Source organism: Danio aesculapii, chromosome 16 (assembly GCF_903798145.1).
Source record: "Danio aesculapii chromosome 16, fDanAes4.1, whole genome shotgun sequence".
Taxonomy (NCBI): domain Eukaryota; kingdom Metazoa; phylum Chordata; class Actinopteri; order Cypriniformes; family Danionidae; genus Danio; species Danio aesculapii.
Genome location: NC_079450.1, coordinates 45,440,809 through 45,458,815, shown reverse-complemented (window position 1 = coordinate 45,458,815; position 18,007 = coordinate 45,440,809). Strand labels below are relative to the sequence as shown.

Sequence of the window (18,007 nt, the reverse complement as noted above, 5' to 3'; positions counted from 1 at the left end):
GATTTTTCAGGTTTTTTATTTTTTAATAAATTTGCAACAATTTCAAAAAGTCTTTTTTTCACATTGTCATTGTGTGGTATTGTGTGTAGAATTTTGAGCAAATAATGAATTGAATCCATTTTGGAATATGGCTGTAACATAAAAAATGTGGAAAAAGTGAAGCACTATGAATACTTTCCGGATGCACTGTATTTGGAGTTTATCAAGGCTAAATTAATAATGAATGGTTTGTTAATAGGTAAAATTAAAGTGTGACCAAACTTAAACTACAAACTATGCTACTGTTATATAGTTTATCTGATCCCTTATGCACATATAATCAGAGACATGTGGAGACTAGTTGTACGAATAAAATGTTTCAGATGTTTAATCTCAAAAAATAACTGAGGATAAAGTAACTTATGTACAGCACAGAATGTGCAAACATGTATGGTATATGTACAAAGAAATATACATGCAAAATTAACATTCAAAATGACATTATGTAAAAAACCAGAATGTCGCTACGTCCAGTTTTTATGTGTCTGTACAGCTATACATTATGAGAAACTAACTTAAATAAAACATGAACAACTCAAATCAACATAACTGACCCAGCTTGTAATTTACCTCCTTTAGAATTTAGAAATTAAGTGTTTTAGTTACAAGAGATGCAATTTTGGGTCATTAGACAAACACAATTTGCCTCTTCAGCTTTAAACCTACAATTTAGAGGCAACAAAATTGGTACTTTCCCCCTGTACAACAGATACAGTACACAGGGAACGATTCATCTCATTCTATTTAAAACAAAGTGAACTGAAAACAAACAAGGGAACAAAACAAAGTTATTTAGTCATGCAAACTTACATTAACAGACTACTGCTACAACGAGCAGATATGGAAATGAAAACGTCTAATAATCTGACGATACGAAGCACTACTTTCGAAAAATTTGATTAGCGAAAACCGAACAAGACACAATAAATAAATCAACAATCAGTACATGTAAACTCCCGCGTCGGGAGTCAGAATTGCATTCATAACTTATTGTTACAAATTATAACCACCAAATAGGGAGAAGAAGCATTTAGGTACATGAGCATTAACTTTGGTATAACAATAAAAAGAACCACATTCATCATGGAGGTGCGACAAAGACACAGATGATGTTCACCAATGAGGCTTAAGCTTACCCAAAAAATACTGAACACGGAGAACTCATCAAAAGAGCCACAGACACATCATATCTCAACTCGCAGTGGCCGATACATGTACGTAACAGTTTAACATGAATCATTAGAAATAGCTGCAAAAAAGCCCCAACATTGCACATTTCAACACAGTTACAAAGAGTGCACATTTGCGCGGTAACCGATTGTAACTGGTCAGTTGAAGGTTACGATCAGCCAATGAGAAAGCATTCATTTCCAAAACTGCAAATGAAATATGAACGAAGGCAGGTCCAGTTTATTTACAACATAAGGCTGATGGACAGGCGTGAACTGAAACGACGATAAGCTTATTTGATTAAATTCTGTTGTATTGTTTGTTACGATTGAATTCCAGTATGACGGTATGCTTGTTAAACATGGAGATGAATACCAACCAATAATTCAACCAATTGAACTTCCCTTTAAATATTTAAATAAGCTTATTTTCCTTTTATTCTCCAAAACGTTCAGGATAAAGATCTTTGCTGTGCTTCTATACATGGTTTGTACAAAATGTAATCTTTCCTGAATGTAGCGATTCAAATTACAGTACTCCATTGAAACAACCTGATTCAAATACTGTCCAAACACAAAGCTTAACCTGGCTCAGGGAACAACCTTCGAAATAAACAAACAAACTTCGAAACAAACGAATTCCCCCTTATTAATTCACATTTATTTCCCCCTTGCGAGTGTCGTCCATGGAAAGAGAGAACGAACGTGTAGCTGAAATGATTGTTTTGAAGGGGTGGAAAAAGGACTTCAGAGAGTTTAGTCAGCAGCAGTTACAGTAACAGAGACCCAGAACCGTTTCAGAATGACTCTAAAACAAGGATGAGATTTCAGCATATCATTTATACCTTAATTGGATTTCCACTCCAGCGTATCTTTCAGGTCTGACTGAGAAGGCGACTACGCAGAAACGCTTGGAAACTGGCGACGGGGCGTAAATCATTCTGATGTTTCCTCCGCTCTATAAAAGAGATAAGTCTGGAAGTGTCGAGGCGAGCTGCGCTGGAGGTCGAGTCGGGCTGTAGCCAGAACTCCTCGTAAAGGCAAACCTGTGCAGAGGGACGTCTGGATGGCTCGCCTTGGAGTAACATGCATATAAAGTCCCGCGCCGCCTGACTCACACCATGGAAGTAGTCCTCTGGGAAGCTGAAGTCGATGCGGCAGATGTTGAGGCAGGTCTCTTCCACACTTTCATCCAGAAACGGAGACGCGCCACTGAGCATTACGTACGCCAATACACCTAAACTCCAGAGGTCAGAGGCCAGAGCTGCAGATTCACCCAACACTAGCTCAGGGGCCGAGAACTCAGGGCTGCCCAGCAGAGGGTGGATGTAAGGGATGTTGGAAAGATGCGCCGCGTCGCCAAAGTCCGCCAGTTTGACTAGAGGCTTAGCTGATGTTTGCTCGATTAATACATTCTCGGGCTGAAACACACATAAAGCAGATAATAAGTGTCGGATAATGGACAGTGATTGCAGAGAAAAAGGCAGCATCAAAATATAAGGTACTCATACGTCATACACGTCAGTTGTGCATTCGGTCGCTGATGGAAGTAAGTGATTACAGATTATTATTAAAAAAAATAGCATTTTTGTTACAAAAAGACATCGATCTGCTTTGTAAGACATGCATTAACTCCATGGTGGTGTTTGGGTTAGGTTGACGATGGATTTTGGAAGTTTTGGAAGCATAAAAATTACGCTGATAAATTGAACGATAAATCGATATAAAATCACATTTATGATTTAGCAAAAGCTATGATTATCTTGGACATCATGTGAGGAAATAAGGTAATGTGATAATGTGAAGTTTTCAGGTCGTTTTTTAGATTACTTCCTCACCGCATGTGGAGTCATGTGACCCAGCTCTTCTGTGTCGAGCATACGCATAAGGTCCGGTGCAGCCTTAAGCCTGGTTTATACTTCTGCATCGAGTGATTGGCGTAACCCACGGTGCATGCCTTGTGCGTTGCTGTGCATTTATACCTCTGTGTGCTGTTGTGTTGCTCTGCAATAACACTTCCGAAACGCTTGCTGGCAGTAGGTTTTATGTTCCTCTGTGTCGACTTTCTTGGCAGGTGTTTTGTTTTTTTCCGAAGATACCTTAATGTACAAGTGGCTCAACTCACTCATTTTGAGGCGGGAACTTGGCGGACATGCAACAACTTAAATCATAAGGTAAACACAAAACAAATGTTTCCATCTTGAGCTCCTTCATGGGACTCGTCACTTGTAAACCCTAGCTCCAACGAGTTTGCGCGGCTCTCTGTCCGCCCACATTTGTTAGCCCTACCAAGCCGACCAATTACAGAGCTTGCAATACGCGTCGTGGGTGCACCTCTCAAAAAATGTAACTACACGTTGCCATGGCCAGGGATGGGCAAAATACATTGAAATGTATTTTAAAATAAAATACCAAATAAAACTCCACAACATAAAAATATGATATCTAAAAAGTACAATAATAGCTGTTATTGCAAATAAAACTACATCCAACTACATCCTGCTGCTGTCCTGTAACTGGAATCTGGAGTTTTTGACCAGTCTGTATAGACTGGAGTATTATTAAACATTTTTAGGCATACATATTTCGTCTTCATACAGTGCATCTGCAGATCAGCTACTGGTATCTGAAACCAATGAATTGTAGGTATCGCCAGAGTAGGACTTCTTTTAATGTTGTTTGTCTTATTTTTTGAGATCTACATCAGCAATCCATCCGTTATTTGTACAGTGTTATCTCTCACATTTTTTCATTTCTTCTTTAACTGAAAGAATCTCAGTTTAGTTCTTGCAAAGTATTTTACAGGATTTTGAAACAAAAAAAAACAAGACACTAAAGTATTTTCATACAAAATATTAAGCCATTTTCACAAACCCAATAAAGTACAAATTACTACATACTATTTTGTATTTGAAATGCGTATTTGAAATACATGTATCATAAATACTATCTATCCCTGGCCACGACATGTAGCGCTAGCTCTGTGATTGCTCAGCTTGATAGTGGTGACGAGTGTGGGCGGCGCAGAGAGCTGCGGGAGATCATTACCTTATGATTAAAGTTGTTGCATGTCTGCTGGTTCCCGACTCTGAATGAGCAAGTTTTCGCTACTTGTACATTAAGGTAGCGTTCAGAAAAAACAAAACACCCATGAGGAAACTCAATACAGAGAAACACAAAAACCCGTAAGCTGGCGTTTCGGAAGTGTTCTTGGAGAGCAACACACGCAGAAGTATAAATGCACAACTATGCGCAAGGCAGGCGCAGTGGGTCACGCCAATCACTCGAGGCAAAGCATAAATCAGCCTTAAAGGCTATTACAGGACATACAAGAGTTATTTTATTTAGAAAAGATACTGCTTATTTTCTACTTTTAATATGAAAGCATTGAAAATAATAAATTTTGTTTCTAAAAGTGCAAGCTATTATTTTATTTTTTTATTAGAAAAAAGTGATAGTTGGTTTTAGGTAATGTGTGTTTTAATTTCAGTTGTTCAAAATTGATGTTCAATAAATACTCATAGATAGTAGATAGTGTGTGTTTCCTTCAATTATTGAATTCAAAAATCTCTCACTTATAATAAGTACATATTTACTGTACAAAACTTGTCCGTGAACTATGAGGGCAAAAACCTTTTTTATTATTATTATTAAAATTAGTCTATTAATCGTAATGGAGTTAAAATGTTCAATTAATCAAGATTGACTTTAGGCCAAACCGCCCAGCCCATGATGTGAACACAAGTAAATACCCACAAAAGGCACACAGAACAACCAAATATGCCGCGCGGAAATGCAGGAAATGACCGTCTATGGGAAATCCTTATAGCGTAGGATAAACAGAAGATTAAACTGCTTTCATTTGATTCGTCAAGATAATAAAAACATGACCAGGACAACATATGGTTTATCTTCTCAATATAATTTTCCTGATAATAAAGTGTTTAATGATGCAATGCCTTTGTCACTGCTTATTACAATTATGAAATATGTTGCATGTTTATTATGAGCAAGAAGACATTATTTCACAGAAGGACTTAATTCAGTCACTCGATGACTTGAGTTTTGAGTCAAAACTTCATAATATGTAATATTTGCATGTGCTTTCAGGTTTAACATTAACAACGCTGTCTGCCTTTAGCTCCGGCGGCCAAAGCGTCAAAATTCGCTACATTGATCTCGTATTTAAAGGGGCCGTTGCAGCATATCAGTTACATTCCTGCAAAAAACATGCTTTCAAGCGTGAAAATGTTGCGTACTTTTTATCAAATTCATTTAACATTGGAAGATCACGTTGCATGTGGTGTGGTTTTGCTTCACTTAATTATCCAATGTGTCCATATTTCTGAAATATCCTGAAGCAGCAATACTGTTCTGTACTGTCGCGTGAGATTCCCGCTTTTTTAAAGATAAATATATATAACATTAGTGCACATCAGTAACTCGCCAGTAACTTATTTAATGTGTGTTCCTGTAAGAAAACAGCAAATAATTGGAAATCCGACGACCGACCTAATCAAACCCTTGGGAACAACTGTGGTCAGAACTAAAGTTCACAGGTCTGTGGTCTCTGGACTCCTCTCAAGCGCCTAACCGCGTCATAGCTCATTACCATAAAGTTGACTCGATTTCAACTCTCCTCGACGCCCACACCGGCGAAGATGCGCCGCGCTGCTCATCGCCGCTTATCGCCGCCGGCTCTCATTGAAAATGAATGACTTCTGGCTACTTTGACACACTCGCCGCTTTCGGTGTGAACGTACGGTGAGTAGTGACTAAGGCAGAATAATGAACTGCACTCCTAATGAAATGGACAAGTTTATATGTAAGTATATATATGTTCCCTTATTAATATTATTAAATGTACATGATGAGTGACTGATGTTGTTGATTTGTAGTTGTTTAAACTTTGTTTGCTAGTTATTGTATTTTCAAGATCTGAGGTAAACTTTTAGATACTGCTTTCAGTATGGCATGTAAAATGGTATTCAAACTCATACTGGTAACATTTAACATTGAATAAAGGACATAATGAGCTTGTGAGATCATTAATGTCATAGTAGTTTATGCTGTTGTTCTGCTGTGAGATTACAGAAATAGAAACCATTACTAAAATAAAAACCATGCACGTAGTCATCACAAATGGCTAGAACAAAAACTCAAAACAAAGGGCTTTGTGGATGCATAAATATTTTACATTAAAATCATTCAATATGAATTCATTTTAATTCATTTTTTAATTACATTTTTTTAAATAATCTATCAAATATTTGTTCAAAGCTCAGTAACAAAGGTAATTTGCAGTGTATCATAGACACAAAAAATATAAGTTTATTATTCTTTCTTTCATATATTGATAAATCATATTATTAATCACTTCTGTTTGCCTAACAAATGTTATGATAATCATTTACCAAATGGAAGTATTAGCACAACTGTTTTTTATTGCATTTATTTGTATTAATAAAAATAGTTGTCAGAAAGAAGAAGTTAGACCTTGTTATATTTGCTGTGTTTATGTGAGGAACTGTCCTGCAGTAGTTTCGATTTCATCATATGTGCTGAACTTTTCTGCATCCTGTTCTGGCTCTTTAAATAAAATATCTTAGTGTCTGCTTTCTCTACCCTGTTCTACAAAACAAATGAAAGCACTGTCAATACGTCTCATGTGATAAGATGAATAACTTGCTGTAGCCCTCATTTATACAGTAAGTCAGTTTGGAAAAAAAATAGTAAAATTTTTTATTTACAATTAGTACATGCGGAATTTAAAATAACTGTTGTGTTCATTCAATACACTCAACAAAATATGAAAGTTGACTTTATTTTATATGAAAAGTCATAGTTCAGCCAAACAATAAAAATTGTCATCATTTACTCACCCTTGATTTCAGTTTCTTTCTTTTGTTAAACACATATAAAGATATTTTGAAGAAAACTGAAAATCTGTATCCATTGACTTCCATTGTTGTTGTTTTTTACTAGTAATGCTTACAGTTTTTCAGCTTTCTTCAAAATATATTTTTTTGTGTTCAAAAGACAAAAATAACTTAGAAAGGTTTGGAACCACTTAAGGGTGTGTACATAGTGAGTAAAATTTCAGTTTGTGAACTATAACTTTAAAAGTAAGTATAAAACATTTTGTGGCTATTGATTCATAACACAATGTTCAGGGAAATTCACTCCACAGCAGAAAACAGTAAAAAATTCCATTTAATAAAATTTATCTGGAACTGGACTCTTCACATTTCACACTTTTCATGACTAATGAATTTGCATGATGCTTTAAGCTGCAGGACATGGTGGTTTTTAGATGATTTCATTCACACATGTCTCAGCAAATTCTAAGGGCCCTATTTTACACTCGGCATAACAAGGACACCAGATGTGTATGTCGTGATTTGTTGCCATTTTCAGAGCAGTGCAACTGTAATTTTCATGTTTTGCACCATGTTGTTTAAATAGCAAATCCAGCAAGTCCACTCTGTGGACTCATGAGTGTACCGGTCTAAAAAAAAGACGTGTTAAGGCGCATTGTTAGAGCATTGCTATTTTGAGGAACTGAAACAGTGGGTCCAAATGCTAAGACATTGCTTTAATACACACAGGATGTACAGCGATACACAAATATCTTTAGATAAGACAAAAAAAATGTAAGGATTAAAATGTTACAAAAATTACTATTTTTTAACAAACAAAATTAAATATGTTGGCTAAGGAATGTCTTCAGTGGAGTGAGTTTCCACCGTTTCTTTAATCACGAATGTAAAAGAGTAAAGAGTAAAATATAAGAGAAAGTAAAGTGGCTGAATGGAGGAGGCTCGTTCTTTATCCTCGCGTAGATGGTCTGTTTAACTTTTTTCTCACTAGTGTTCACTTTATCCAGTAACAAAATCTGCCATGTACTGGTAAATAGCAAATGCGCCATGGCGCGACGCAACTGACTTTTAAAGGTAATGTGAGATGAGACTCTGATTGGTTGAATGCACTATATGCTTAAAACACACCAATAAGTCATTAAGAGAATAAGCACAACCCTGTTAGACCATGCGCCGGGGTGCAAAACTGTATTTTTCCGTCCTTAAAATAGTAAAAGTAAATTCGGACATGCTTTTAATGTTTGAGACTTTGCGTTTAGATTGTTAAAATAGAGTCCTATGTCGTAAATTTATATGACATCACTATAAAACTGCATATATATTGTAGAAATACAATACAATACTTTTTGTTTTACTGTAGGTCTAGAAATTAAATTTTTTGAAAATATTTGACAAAATAAAATAAGCTCTGAATTTACGCAAATTTATTGCACTTATTTAAATTATTCCATAATTAACAGTCGAAAACATAAAAAGCAATATTTTATATAAACTTCCTTTTAAGTATGTTCGTTTTTAAAGATTATCCTTCTATTTGAATCCGTTGGTGATACAGTGCATCCAGAAAGGATTCATAGCGCTTCACTTTTTCCACACTTATGTTACAGCCTTGTCCAAAATGGATTAAATTCATTGATTTCCTCAAACCCCATAATGACAATGTGAAAAAAGATTTTTTGAAATTGTTGCAAATTTATTAAAAATAAAAAAAAATCAGGTACATTCTGTTTCCACTGATCATTCTTGAGATATTTCAGCAGCTTAATTGGAGTTCACCTGTAGTAAATTCAGTTGATTTAACATAATTTGAAAAGGCATACACCTGTTTATATAAGGTCCCAGGGTTGACAGTGCATGTCAAAGCACAAACCAAGCATGAAGTATGACGACAAAAGAATTGTCTGTAGACCTCTGAGACCAGATTGTCTCGAGGCACAAGGCTGGGGAAGGTTACAGAAGGACAACCATCTGTGCAGAAATCCACCAATCAGGCTTGTATGGTAGAATGGCCAGACGGAAGTCTCAGACTGGGGCGATAGTTCATCTTCCAGCAGAACAATGACCCAAAGCACACCGCCAAAATATCAATGGAGTGGCTTCACAACAACTAGGTGAATGTCGAGTGGCCCAGCCAGAGCCCAGACCTAAATCCTATTGAACATCTCTGGAGAGATCTGAAAATGGCTGTACACTGTTGCTTCCCATCCAACCTGATAGAGCTTGAGAGGTACTGCAAAGAGGAATGGGCAAACACTCCCAAAGCCAAGCTTGTGGCATCATATTCAAAAAGACTTAAGGCTGTAATTACTGCCAAAGGTGCATCAACAAAGTATTGAGCAAAGGCTGTGAATACTTATGTACATGTGATTTTTAAGGTTTTTTATTTTAAATTTGCAACAATTTCATAAAACTCTTTTTTCACATTGTCATTATGGGGTATTGTGTGTAGAATTCTGAGGAAATAAATGAATTTAATAAATAGTACATAGTACAGAGTGTATAATATGGCATTGAATTATGAATTTTGTGTAAATATCAACAGCAAAAATTAAACAAAATGAGTATGAATACATCATCTGAAAACAGTATTTCCACATTCATTTATTAAGAGTAATTGTATAGAAAGGCCCACCTTTAAGTCAAGATGAGCAATCCTGCAAGCGTGAAGGTAGTGTAAAGCTTCTAGAATATCCCGTAGGTAAAGAGACACCTTTTCTTCAGTCAAGTTCCCCCAGCTAACAATATAGTCCAGGATACGACCTTGATCAGCACTGATGTGCACAAAAATAGACAAAATGTGTTACAACAATACAATTACTAAACATTTCACACTTTTTTATGTAATTACTAAATTACTGTAAACGGCTGAAAAAAATGTATTATTGTCACTGCCTTCACAAACTAATGTCTGAAGTTAGGGATGGGAGGTAAGATGGTATATATCATTACCATGGAAGAAGTTGTCAACCGTAATTGATTTTTTAAATACATGTACACAGTGACTACTTATGGAAATAAGTAAGCATGGCTAACGCACATGCAGTATAAGTAATATTGAGACTGAGGGGAAGCGCTGACTAGAGTGTTCGTTTTACACAAATTACACCCAACTAACTTGTTAATCTCAAAATTGTTGGATACTGAGAGAGAATGTTCCTTTGTAAAACAGTGAGGAATCCTTTTGTCACTTATTTGTTGATTGTCAGAGTAGGCAATCATTTTGGAAAAATTGTTATTCTACTGTAATTAATATGCTGATAACATTGAATGCAAAAGGTAATGATGAAAAATAACAATTTTGTAAATTTTTGCATCTAAAATGGTCAATTCTTCATTCACAAATGCAGGCTTTCAAAATCCTTTATTGGAGGATTTGTTAACGAACTTACTGCTTTAATGAAGTCTCTTAAAACTGTGAAAAATGTAAATTTCTTGTCTATTGTCAGTTATTATGAATCTGCATTTGGTGTGTTGTGAATGTCGTCCATTTATATATATACAGTTGAAGTCAGAATTATTAGCCCTCCTGAATTATTAGCCCCCCTGTTTATTTTTTCCCCCAATTTCTGTTTAACAGAGAGAAGATTTTTTTTCAGCACATTTCTAAAAAAAATTGTTTTAATAACTCATTTCTAATAACTGATTTATTTTATCTTTGCCATGATGACGGTACAGAATATTTTACTAGATATTTTTAAGACACTTCTATACAGCTTAAAAGTGATATTTAAAGGCTTAACTAGGCTAATTAAGTTAACTAGGCAGGTTAGGGTAATTAGGCAAGTTATTGTTTGTTCTGTAGACTATCGGAAAAAAATATAGCTTAAAGAGGCTTATAATTTTGACCTTAAAATGGTGTTTAAAAAATTTAAAACTGCTTTTATTCTAGTCGAAATAAAACAAATAAGACTTTCTCCAGAAGAAAAAATATTATCGGACATACTGTGAAAATTTCCTCATTCAGGAAATATTTAAAAAAATTCTAAGGGGGGATAATAATTCTGACTTCAACTGTATATATGTTTAAAAATATGGAAATTAAACGTATGCAATCTGCACTCTTAAATAAAAGTACAAAAACTGTCACGGGGGGTTCTATCCCCAAGGGTTCAAAAGGACGTTTATTATTATAGACTTTTTAGATACAAACGCATACTATTTTAAGATACCAGCTTTAGTACAATTTGTGTATGATAATAGACATGTACAATATTCTACTGTTTGTTTGTTTTTTTTTTTAAGGAATAATAATTTATGCAGTCATGCATGTTTTGACAGCTAATATGACCGTGATTTGATGCTTTGCAAAAGTCGCAGACACCTTTACCGATATCAAACTGCTTTTTTTGATGCAAAATTAATTTAAACAGCCAGTTATTCCTTACCGCGATTAAGAAACTTGAATAGGCCTAGGCTACTATAATAAAGAAAATCTGCTTTAAATGTAAAACTAAGTAAAATGACTAAATACTTAAAGTGTAAAGCCTGCAGCCCACAACAAAGGTGGAAAGTTATTACGTATCATATATAACAAACCGTTTACCACAAATTTATATAATTTTGCTCACATTGATAATTGAATATTAATCAGATAAAAGTCATTACGCTGCTGTGTCATCAGCCAATCGTTGCATTGCTGATCATGATTTCAAGGATCGATAGATAAGTCCTTCACAAACACACACAGCTATCTCAGATCAGTTCATCCAGACATTTTAATCTGATTCGCGAACTTGTTTGAAGAACCAATTAGCCAGAGAAATTTATCAAGATTAAAAGATCCAGGATCTGTCAATCATCTTAGATCATTTAAGCTAGGTACAAAGAACGAACCCCTGTTCAGTCAAAATGAGTTTAAAAATATCTGTAAAAAGTCAATATTGTGCATCACTATTATATTTAAAGGGTTGGTTCACCCAAAAATGGACATTTACTTATTATTTGTTCACCCTCAAGTGGTTACAAACGTATGTGTTTCTTTTTTCTGTTGAACGTAAAAAAAGATATTTTGAACAATGCTGGACACCTGTAACCATTGACCTCCATAGTAGGAAAAACAAATACTATGGAAGTCACCAGTTACAGGTTTTTCAAGCTTTCTTCCAAAATATCTCCTTTTGTGTTGAACAGAAGAAAGAAACTCATAAATGTTACATGTAAAACAAATCGTAAGTGATGACAAAATTTTCATTGTTGAGGAACTATTTCTTTTAGTTGATTTATTATAACCTCTTTTGTTGTTTTTTTCTGGAATAACTACCTTTTTACAATAACTGTATTGTGAAATATATCACTACCATGAAATAAAATTACTCATACTGCGAAATAGAATTTTGGTCATACCCCCCACCCCTATCTGGAGTCATAAAATTATTGTTTTTAGTCATCAACTATGATGATGTAGAACATCTGCTGTATACAAAGATCTAATAAGCATTTTTAAATGTCTATCTTATCAACATTCTAAAGTTTAAACATTTTAAAGACAATGTAGATGTCTAATTAACAACTGACAGAAGGCGTCTAATTGATGTACTGCAGATGAGCAAACACTGAAAATATATCTTCTGACTGTAAAGCATTCAATAGATGTCTCTGCAATGTACATGTGCTATCAGGGTCATGATATTAAGTGTCTCTAATATTTGTGTTACTTATAAATTGCCTTAATTTGTGACTGAAACTGCATCGCCTAGCACAGAGATCACTAAAACACATGTGCTGTAAAAATGATTGATAGTTTTAGGAAATTTGCCATTTATACAGCCCTCCTGCAATTTTTTCAATTCTTTCAAAGATTTTCCCAAATGATGTTTAACAGACCAAGGACATTTTTACAGTTATTCATACAATATTTTTTTTCTTCTGGTGAAATTAATATATTTTTTTGTCTACAGAACAAACCACTATTATTTAATTATCCTAAATTTTTATTCCGAAAAAAAATAAATAAATAACCTAGTTAAGTATTTATATTGCACTTTAAGCTAAATACTATCATCTTGTAAAATAAGTAGAAATTATTAAGTAACAAATATTATGTACTGTCATCATGGCAAGGACAAAAAGAAGTAGTTATTAGAGATTAGTTCATAATGTTTTAAAATATGTTGAAAAAACATCTCTGCATTAAGCAACACTGTAAAAATTCCTTCATGTTGTCTCAACACAAATTAAGTTAACTAAAATCGTTTTATAAATTTCAGTGGAATAAACAAAAAACAATTCAACTGTCTCAAAAAACCTCAAAGAATTCAAGATTAATTTTTTTTCTAATTGTGTTGATTTAAGCTCATTTTAAATAAGTATTAATAAGTATTAAGCAAAAATCATATATATACACACACAGTTGAAGTCAGAATTATTAGCCTCCCTGATTTTTAGCCCCCTGTTTATTTTTTTCCCCAATTTCTGTTTAACGGAGAGAAGATTTTTTCAACACATTTCTAAACATAATAGTTTTAATAACTCATTTCTAATAACTGATTTATTGTATCTTGGCCATGATGACAGTACATAATATTACACTAGATAATTTTCAAGACATTAGTATATAAGCCTTTAAAGTGACATTTAAAGGCTTAACTAGGTTAATTAGGTTAACTAGGCAGGTCAGGGTAATTAGGCAAGTTATTGTATAACGATGGTTTTGTTCTGCAGGCAATCGGAAATATATAGCTTAAAGGGGCTAATAATTTTGACCTTAAAATGTTTATTAAAGAATTAAAAACTGCTTTTATTTTAGGTGAAATAAAACAAATAAGACCTTCTCAGACATACTGTGAAAATTTTGTTGCTCTGTTAATCATCATTTAAGAAATATTTAAAAAAAGAAAAAAAAATTTAAGGGGGGCTAATAATTCTGACTTTACCCCCGGTTTCACCAAACAAGGTTTAAGGCTAGTCAAGAATTAATTGCATGTTTGAGCTGTCTCAACTCAAAATAACTTGCAGTGAGATGTCTTAAAATATGTCAGTGTCATTTTTAAAATATGTCAGAGTCAGTAACTGGAAATATACTATATAGTAATAGTATATATACAATTAGGATATTTCATTACAAAAATGTGTTATGCACTTGACAAAAAAATAAACAAATAAATCAAAGCAAAGTTCTAGAGCAAAGTGTGGCAAAACTATACTTTACACGTACATCTCCAGGATGAGAATATAGCTGGCTGGGGTCTCGTAGGTGTCCAGTAAGCCACCAGGTGAGGGTGCTGAAGACACTGTAAAACCCCCAGCTCCTGAACCACCTGCTCTCGACGCATTAGCTTCTTGTTGACGAGCTTTAGCGGCCACAGATCGCCTGCTTGCTCTCTGCTCACACCACTTAGTGACAGCAAACCTGCCTCTAAAGACGAACATCATTATATTTTTAGCTATTATAAAACTTTAGTAGTTTGCATAGAAAAGGTTTTGTTTTATTTTAGCAGTTAATTTGTATAGTACCTCCCTAGCTCCATAACTTCAGTGTAGAGAGACCTCAAAGTTATCCTTCCAGAGAATTCCATCACAGGATGTGCCTATGTACAAAATAACAATGTCACAGACTCAATTATCAAACGTGGAGAAAATGTCAAAGTAAAAGATTAATAAATAGATTGATAAAGTCAGCTGACCGAGCACTCTGAGGTAGGCTGATGATGTCACTGAGCCCACGTCATTTGAGGCGATGCAGGTGTATGTGCCGCTGTCCTCCAGAGTGGCAGTGGAGGATGCGGAGGGTAACCTCTCCTGTCTCACTAGACAAAAACAAAACAATTAGGTAACAAAATTAATAATCGGCAAAAACAATCTTTGTGCTGTCTTTCAAAAAACGGTTTAAAACACAATATATTAACATGACACCAATTATCATAGTAGAATATACGCCACTTGGCTGAGAAACCTGTTCTCAAAGACAGGTAGCACACAATATTCTAAATGCCTTCGGCAGAGTTCAAGGGAGCCATTTTAATCGAGATTAATTCCAAGATTACAGTGAGATTAATCTAGATTTTTAAAAATTAACATATATACAGATATATATATATATATATATATATATATATATATATATATATATATATATATATATATATATATATATATATAGATAATATATATATATATATATATATATATACATATATATGTATATATATATATATAGATATATAATATATATATATATAGTATATATTATATATAATATATATATATATATATATATATATATATATATATATATATATATATATATATATATATATATATAGAGATATAAATACACACAGACTGTTATATATATAATTGTTTTCACAGTTATTATTTTACTAATTTGTCTAATTAATTAATATTTATATTTTCATTGAAAGTATAAAAATATCTTAAGTAAATATTTTGTAATTTAAGAAATCAATAGGATTTTAAATTTAATAATTACTGTAATAATAATAGCATTTAAAAATGCTATTTACTTAGAAAAGAATGAGGGGCTGGTTGCAGAAACAGCATAGACTAGGTAGTACAAGTTAGCCATGATCATTATCTTTCCAGATTGGTCATACATTTTAAAGTAAATTCACCTACTGTAATATACATTTTAAAAAGCATGTCTAATTATCTTCTTCTCTAGCTGCTAGTTGGTCAGAACAGTTCTTTAGTTAACACTTCTAACACAGTGACTTTATTTATTTAACTAATCCCAGATTTTAAATAATCAAAGTGCAAAAATGAGAGATTAATAAGGCAAAACTGACAGCAATGACAAACTGTTAAACAGTTCACCCATACAATAATCATTAATTACTCATCCTTTACTTAATCCAAACCTTTTCCACTGTTAAACACAAAAGAAGATATTTTGAAGAATGCTGAAAACCTGTAATCCCTGATTCCACAGTACTTGTTTTCCCTACAACAAAAGTCAATGGCTACAGGTTTTCAGCATTCTTCAAAATATCATCTTTTGCTTTCAAGAACCTCATAAAAGGTTACAACCACCTGAGGGTGAGTAAACAGTAAAATGGGGATTGTAGGTGAACTATTCGCTATTATTAAAAAAAAGCACAAAATAAGATATTTTAAAGACTGTTGAAAACCTGTAACCACTGACTTCCACTGTATTTGTTTTCCTTACTATAAAAGGTAATGGTTACAAGTTTTCAGAATTCTTTAAAACATCTTTTTTTTTTTGCATTCAACAGAAGAAAGAAACTCAAGTTTAACAACCACCTGAGGGTGAGTGAATAGTGAAAATGATAATTTTGGGTGAACTATCCCTTTAATTAAAACAGCACAAAAGAAGATATTTTGAAGAATGCTGAAAACCTGTAACCACTGACTTCCACAAGCATTTAGTTTCCTACTACAAAAGTCAATGGTTAGAGTTTTCAGCATTCTTCGAAATATCTTTTTTTGCATTCACCAGAAGAAAGAAACTCATAAAAACCACCTAGGGTGAGTAAATGGTAAAAATGTTAATTTTGCGTGAACTAATCCCTTTAATGTAAAATAGCACAAAAAAGATGTTTTGAACAATACTGAAAACCTGTAACAACTGACTTCCACACTGTTATCCCTACTATGAAAGTCAATGGTTACAGGTTTTCAGCATTCTTCAAAACATCCTCTTTAGCATTCAAAATAAAAAACTCAAAAAAACCACCTGAGGGTAGAATGGTGATTTTAGGTGAACTATTTCTTCAATTAAAATAGTACAAAAGATATTTTGAAAAATGCTGAAAACCTGTAAACCATTGACTTTGTAGTAGGAAACTTCCACAGACTTCACAGTATTTGTTTTCCCTACTAGAAAAGTCAATGGTTGCAGGCTTTCATTCTAATATCGAAGAAAGAAACTCATGAAAGTTTACAACCACCTGGGGGTGCGTATATAGTGAAAATGGTAATTTTTGGTGACTTTCCCTTTATTTAAAAAAAGCTCAATGTTCCCATGACAACAATTAGAAACTAGAACATTTAGCATAGCAACATATTTCAGCAACTATCACTAATAACAAAAGCAGCAAAATGACTCTTTCTAGCTTTAGATTTGAAAGACGGAGTAAAAAGCGCCACCTGCAGTCAGTGTTTTTACCTGTGTGTTAGTGTGTATCTTCCACCGCTGCTGAGAGTGCTCTGGTCGAGGCCCTCTCCAGCAGACCGAGGCTTTGGGCTGCCCACAGATCTTACAACGGAGATTCACACTGTCACCTCTGTCACATACCACCTCCGCAAGTGGGATCACAAACTCTGGGGGAACTGCTGCCGGTAATTTAGAAAAACACACACTGTGTCATTCCAACCATTTTCATTATGACTGAAGACTCATCTGAATCTTTTCAGATAGACTTCCAAGAATGAAACAACAATATTGTTTCTTACCATCATAAATGTAGTTGGGATTCAGAAGCTGCAAGAGTTCAAAAAAGGCAACGAGTCATTTGCAGAAATGCTTCAAACATAAATAATAATGAGTTTGACTGTGATTATAGTGTTACCTTTACGGAAACCTTATTGGCTGGTCCATCTCTAGACTTGCGAAAGCCATTTTCTGGTTTGCTTTCCTTCCTGCCCTCTTTGTCTCTCTTTTCGGACTTCCGTCGAATGCGTAAAAGCAGTGTGCCATGATGAAGACTTCCTGAGTGACAAATACAGCAGTGTTTTTGAGCGAGCTAATTCACATGCAGGACTATAAATATTAGATTAATGCATCAACGACCTGTGGCTTCTACTAGGGAAATACGTGGTTACTTCAGAATCAACACAATCTCACAAAGCATCTATTTATATGCTAAATATATTTGCCTGTTTACTGAGAACAATAACTGTATTCAAAATAACGTGTCCTTTTATTTTTTGTCAATTATTTTTTACAAGTCAGTCACTTTATTAATTGGCAGTTCACCCAAAAAGGACAATTCTGTCATTGTT

At 34.0% G+C, this 18,007-nt stretch overlaps 1 protein-coding gene and 1 long non-coding RNA gene across 2 annotated transcripts; both read right to left on the bottom strand.

Annotated features, from left to right (window-relative positions):
* Positions 1–340: 340 nt before the first annotated feature.
* On the bottom strand, positions 341–14,455 carry LOC130243811 (triple functional domain protein-like). Its single transcript, XM_056476108.1, has 3 exons — positions 14,241–14,455; positions 9,720–9,858; positions 341–2,629 (listed from the first exon to the last, which is right to left on the bottom strand). Exons 1-3 carry the CDS (start codon positions 14,453–14,455, stop codon positions 2,084–2,086), a joined length of 900 nt encoding a protein of 299 aa, XP_056332083.1. The 3' UTR covers positions 341–2,083.
* A 2,771-nt stretch (positions 14,456–17,226) lies between these two features.
* LOC130243707 (uncharacterized) lies at positions 17,227–17,676 on the bottom strand. Its single transcript, XR_008839159.1, has 3 exons — positions 17,575–17,676; positions 17,459–17,486; positions 17,227–17,338 (listed from the first exon to the last, which is right to left on the bottom strand). It is a non-coding gene; the product is annotated as an uncharacterized LOC130243707 (long non-coding RNA).
* Positions 17,677–18,007: the final 331 nt, after the last annotated feature.